The 5,914-nt window shown below is 43.6% G+C and overlaps 1 protein-coding gene across 1 annotated transcript; it reads left to right on the forward strand.

Annotated features, from left to right (window-relative positions):
• Nucleotides 1–466: 466 nt before the first annotated feature.
• On the forward strand, nt 467–1,387 carry LOC130296935 (olfactory receptor 11L1-like). The gene has a single exon (XM_056549001.1). The coding sequence runs from the start codon at nt 467–469 to the stop codon at nt 1,385–1,387; it is 921 nt and encodes a 306-aa protein (XP_056404976.1).
• The last annotated feature ends 4,527 nt before the right edge of the window (nt 1,388–5,914 follow it).

Below are 5,914 nucleotides of genomic sequence, written 5' to 3' on the forward strand. Positions count from 1 at the left end.
AGTCATGTCAGTTGAATAGAACCCACATCACCCCATGCAGGTTCCAATCATTGAGGGCATTATAGGGCAGGTGCATTAAAAGGGCAGGGGATCAAGCCCCGTTTTGAGTCTATGTGTGCATGTCCCTGGCTACAGGTCATAGAAAGAACCATGAATGCCAACAAGTACTGTGACATACTGAAGCAGAGCATGATTGTAGCAGAGCGTCAAAAAATTTAGTGTACTCACTTATTTGAGATACTATACTATACATATGTGACTTTTGTTCACTAGTAAACTGTTGTACACCCTTCATAAGTTACCTATTTTTCTTATTATTTTACTATTTTAATCTGGTTCATCAATAAACATGAATGTATATATAGATTGGTCTACACTGATTGTGATAGATATTATTGTTATATAACACACTATGTCTTCTCTCCACCCAGAATACATGGCATATGAATGGCTTAAACATAACATCATGGCTACAATGAACCAAACAAGAATCACAGAATTCATTCTATTGGGTTTCGGAGACCTTCACAGCTTTAACATTGTATTTTTTGTTCTTTTCTTGATTATTTTTATTTTGACGATTATTGGAAACCTTCTCATCATCATCTTAGTCTCCACCAATGCCCAGCTCCAGACCCCCATGTATTACTTCCTCTGTCATCTTTCCTTATCTGATCTGGCGACCTCCACCAACATCGTTCCCAACATGCTCGGTGCCATTCTACGAGCCGGGAAATTTATGACTTACATTGGATGCATCACCCAATTTTACTTCTTCAGTGGTATAACTGTTACGGAATGTCTTCTGCTCACAGTGATGTCCTATGACCGATACCTGGCCATCTGTAACCCCCTGAGATATTCTACTATCATGGACTCTAAGCGCCAGACCTGTCTATCAGTATGGCCATGGCTTCTGGGTCTGACTTTTAATCTTGTAGCAGTCTTGCCTGTATCCAACTTTCATTTTTGCCGTGACAATATCATTGACCACGTGTTCTGTGACCTTTCCCCTCTCCAGAAGATTTCTTGCTCAGACACTTCTGTTATAGAATTTGAGATCTTTCTGCTCTCTATGCCGGTATTTATGCTCCCTTGTGGTTTTATCACCGTAACCTATGTGTATATCTTCCTCACCATAGCTAAAATACCAACAAAAAGCAAACAAAAAACCTTTTCTACCTGCAGTTCACATCTTAGCGTTGTGGGGGCCTTTTATGGTACCTTAATAGCTAAATACATGATCCCGTCTGTAGGACATTCAATGCTTATCAACAAGATTGTTTCCCTATTACATACTTTACTTACCCCCTTATTTAACCCTATAATATATAGTCTCAGAAATCAGGAAATAAAGACGGGTTTTAGAAAAACTTTCGCACAATAATTAGTTTTTTTATTTTTGTTCTATTTAAAGTTTTTTTTTTCCCACTTTGTACCAGCCTTTTTTTTCATCTGAAGTATTCCTGGACCATGGGGGAGATTTATCAAAACCTGTGCAGAGGAAAAGTTGACCAGTTGCCAATAGCAACCAAATCAAAAGGGCCTCTCAAAAATAAAATAAATAGTCTAGTTGGTTGCTCTGCGCAACTGGTCAACTTTTCCTCTACGCAGGTTGTGATAAATCTCCCCCTATAATTTTTTGAAAGGTAGTCTGCTGAGGGAACATAGTAGCGAGAGTGTTAAATATCCCTGTAGCGCCACCACAGGGGAAATTAAAGGGGTACTCCGGTCGATCGCGGATGTCCGCCGTTACCGGCAGGTCCCTGGCTGCTGATAGCAGCCGGGATCTGCCGTGCATGACGCAAGCACCGGTCCGGTGCTCGCGGTCATGGCGGAGCGTAAATCTACACCATGGTGCATTAAGTACCACGGCACCATGACGTACATTTACGTCAATTGTCGTTAAGGGGTTAAAGGGGTACTCCGGTGGTAAACATTTTGTTTTAGTTCTTTATAAGTCAACTGGTGCCAGAAAGTTAAACAGATTTGTAAATTATTTCTAGTCTGACCACATTGCTCTCTGCTGACACTCTCTGTCCATGTCAGGAACTGTCCAGAGCAGTGGAGGTTTGCTATGGGGATTTGCTCCTACTCTGGCAGTTCCTGATACAGACAGAGGTGTCAGCAGAGAGCACTGTGGTCAGACTGGAAAGAACTACACAACTTCCTGTGGAGCATACAGCAGCTGATAAGGACTGGAAGGATTAAGATTTATAAATAGAAGTAATTTACAAATCTGTATAACTTTCTGGCACCAGTTAATTTGAAAAAAAAAAATCCTCTGGAGTACCCCTTTAACCCCTAAAGGACCACGGATGTACGTGTACGCCCTAACGTCTTGGTACTTAAGGACCAAGGTCGCCGGCCGGGGACCGGACCGGGATGCATGTTTAAATCACAGCAGGCACCCCGTGAAAACCCCTGGGGGGGGGGGGGGTCCTGAGTCAATTCAGATCGGCAATTTATGACGAATCCAGGTCGTTCGGGTCTCCAGTGACCCGGAAAAAAAGGGTGAATGTGGCTGTCCGAGACAGCCCCATTCACCCTTAGGGTATGTTCTTACTACGGATATGTTGCTGAATCTTCGCTCACGGAATTCAGCGAGCGGAGTTTCAGCCTGGCAGCAAGCGACGGCGGTAGGACCGTGCGGAACTGTGCCGTCACCATTGACGGCTATGCAGTACTTGTGGACTTCCGCAGTGTGAACAGGTCTCGCGGAAGACCCATTCACACTGATGGTAAAGTTACGGAATTCCACTCACGGAACATACCCTTACCCAGCAGGAGTGAGGTGGCAGGGGTGCCACCTAACAATCACGTGATTGATCGGTCAGAACAACCGACCAATCACTATCCTGCTGGGCGGTGATCGGGGCGGTGATCGGGGGTCTCCTACCTTTGCCTGGCCCCCTTAGGAGCAGTGGTGGCGGAAAGGAGCAGCAGCAGTGGTGTCAGCAGCGGCGGCGATCGCAGCGGTGCAGGTGGCAGGACACAGAAGGAGGTGAGGCCTGTTCACCTTCTGATGTTGCTTAGCAACAACTCTCAGCATGCACAGCCAAAGGGCATGCTGGGAGTTGTAGTTTGGCAACAGATGGAGTTCCAACTACAGCTCCCAGCATGCTCTTTGGTAGTCTGTGCATGCTGGGGGTTTTAGTTATGCAACAGCTGGAGCACATTTTGTCTATGAAAAAGTGTGCATCCAGCTGTTGCATAACTACAGCATGCTGCGATTTGCAACAGCTGAAGGCACACTGGTTGTGAAACAGAGTTTGTGTCCAACTCAGTTTTGCAACCAGTGTGCCTCCAGTAGTTGCAAAAATACAACTCCCAGCATGCATTGAGAGATCGTACATGCTGGGAGTTCTAGTTTTGCAACAGCTGGATGCACACTGGTTGCGAAACACTGAGTTAAGTAAGAAACTTTCAGTGTTTCACAACCACTGTGCTTCCAGCTGTTGCATAACTACAACTCCCAGCATGTATGGTCTGTCAGTGCATGCTGGGAGTTGCAGTTTTTCAACAGCTGGAGGTTCCCCCCCCCACCCCCCATGTGAATGTACAGGGTACATTCACACGTGCGGCTTTACAGTTCCGCCGCAGCTCAAACTCCCAGCTCAAACTCACTGGAAACCCCCGCCCGTGTGCATGTACCCTAAAAACACCACACTACACTTCACAAAATAAAAAGTAAAACACTACATATACCCTACACAGTCCCCCCCCCCAATAAAAATAAAAAACGTCTTGTACAGCACTGTTTCCAAAACGGAGCCTCCAGCTGTTGAAAAAAAAACAACTCCCAGTATTGCCAGACAGCCACTGACTGTCAAGGCATGCTGGGAGTTTTGCAACAGCTGGAGACAACATATTTGGGAAACGCTGCCATAGGGTATTTTGGTACCAGATGCAAATCCCCAATCTAGGCGTCAAATACGCATGGCGCTCTCTCACTTTGGAGCCATGTCATGTATAAAGGCAACAATTTAGGGCCACATATGGGGTATTTCCGTACTCAGGAGAAATTGCGTTACAAATTTTGGGGGGCATTTTCTCCTTTTACCTCTTCTGAAAAGGTAAAGTTGGGGTCTACACCAGCATGTTAGTGTAAAAAATTCAATTTTTTAAACTGACATGCTGGTGTTGCCCCATACTTTTAATTTTCACAAAGCGGTAAAAGGAAAAAAAGACCCCCAACATTTTTAACGCAATTTCTCCTGAGTAAGGAAATACCCCATATGTGGACGCAAAGTGCCCTGCGGACGCACAACAAGGCTCAGGAGTGAGAGCGCACTATGTACACTTGAGGCCTAAATTGGTGATTTGCACAGGGGTGGCTGATTTTACAGCAGTTCTGACATAAACATAAAACAATAAATGCCCACATGTGACCCCATTTTGGAAACTACACCCCTCACGGAATGTAACAAGGGGTATAGTGAGCCTTAACCTCTTAAATAAAACGGGGCCACACCGTGGATGGGTCCCAGTGGCTAATGATAGCCAGACCTTGGGCTAATAGCGTGCGGCACCGATCGTTGTGCCGCGCGCTATTAACCCTTTAGACGCGGCGATCAATGTTGATCGCCGTGTCTAAAATGAAAGTGAAAGCTTCCCGGCAGCTCAGTCGGGCTCATCGGGACCATCACGATAAAATCGCTATGTCCCGATCAGCTAGCACGCGAGCGGAGGTCCCCTCACCTGTCTCCGTCGTGGCTGATTGGCGAATGATTGCTCCAAGCCTGAGATACAGGCTTGAGCAATCATCCACCTATAACACTGATCAATGCAAAGCTATGGCTTTGCAGGGATCAGTGTAAAAGTTCAGTGTGTGCAGTGCTATAGCTCCCTATGGGAGCTATAACACTGCAAAAAAATATATATTTTTTTAATAAAGGTCATTTATCCCCTTCCCTAATAAAAGTTTGAATCAGCCCCCTTTTCCCATAAAAAAACCTGTGTAAATAAAAATAAAAATAAACATATGTGGTATCGCCGCATGCGGAAATGTCCGAATTACAAAAATATATTGCGAATTAAACCGCACAGTCAATGGCGTACGCGCAAAAAAATTCCAAAGTCCAAAATAGCTTTCTATAGCATGAAAAAATTAATAAAAATTGATCAAAAAGTCCGATCAATACAAAAATGGTACTGATGAAAACTTCAGATTACGGCGCTAAAAATGAGCCCTCATACAGGCCCGTACACGGAAAAATAAAAAAGTTATAGGGTCAGAAGATGAGAATTTTTAACATATAACATATACATGTTCCTGCATGTAGTTATGATTTTTTTCAGAAGTGCGACAAAATCAAACTTATATAAGTAGGGGATCATTTTAACAGTATGGACCTACAGAATAAAGATAAGGTGTCATTTTTACCGTAAAATGTACTGCGTAGAAATGGAAGCCCCCAAAATTACAAAATGGCATTTGTTCATCAATTTTGTCGCACAATGAATTTTTTTTCTGTTTCGCCGAGGATTTTTTGGTAAAATGACTAATGTCACTGCAAAGTAGAATTGGTGGCACAAAAAATAAGCCCTCATATGGAATTTTATGTGCAAAATTGAAAGCATTATGATTTTTAGAAGGTGATGAGGAAAAAATGAAAATGTAAAAACGGAAAAACCCTGCGTCCTTAAGTGGTTAATATCCAATAGGTGTTTGATGAATTTTCATTAAAGTTGGATGTGAAAATGAAAAAAAAAAAGTTTCACTAAAATGCTGGTGTTACCCTACATTTTTCATTTTCACAAGGGAAAAATGAAAAAAGCCCCCTAAAATTTGTAACCCCATCTGGAAATACCCCATATGTGGATGTAACGTGCTCTGCAGGCGCACTACAATACTCAGAAGACAAGGAGCGTCATTGGGCTTTCGGAGAGAGAATGTGTCCGAAATTGAAGG

Source organism: Hyla sarda, chromosome 12 (genome assembly GCF_029499605.1).
Source record: "Hyla sarda isolate aHylSar1 chromosome 12, aHylSar1.hap1, whole genome shotgun sequence".
Lineage (NCBI taxonomy): Eukaryota > Metazoa > Chordata > Amphibia > Anura > Hylidae > Hyla > Hyla sarda.

Bases quoted from the DNA above. Each gene is read 5' to 3' on its own strand.
- LOC130296935 (XM_056549001.1), top strand. From the start codon at position 467: ATGGCTACAATGAACCAAACAAGAATCACAGAATTCATTCTATTGGGT.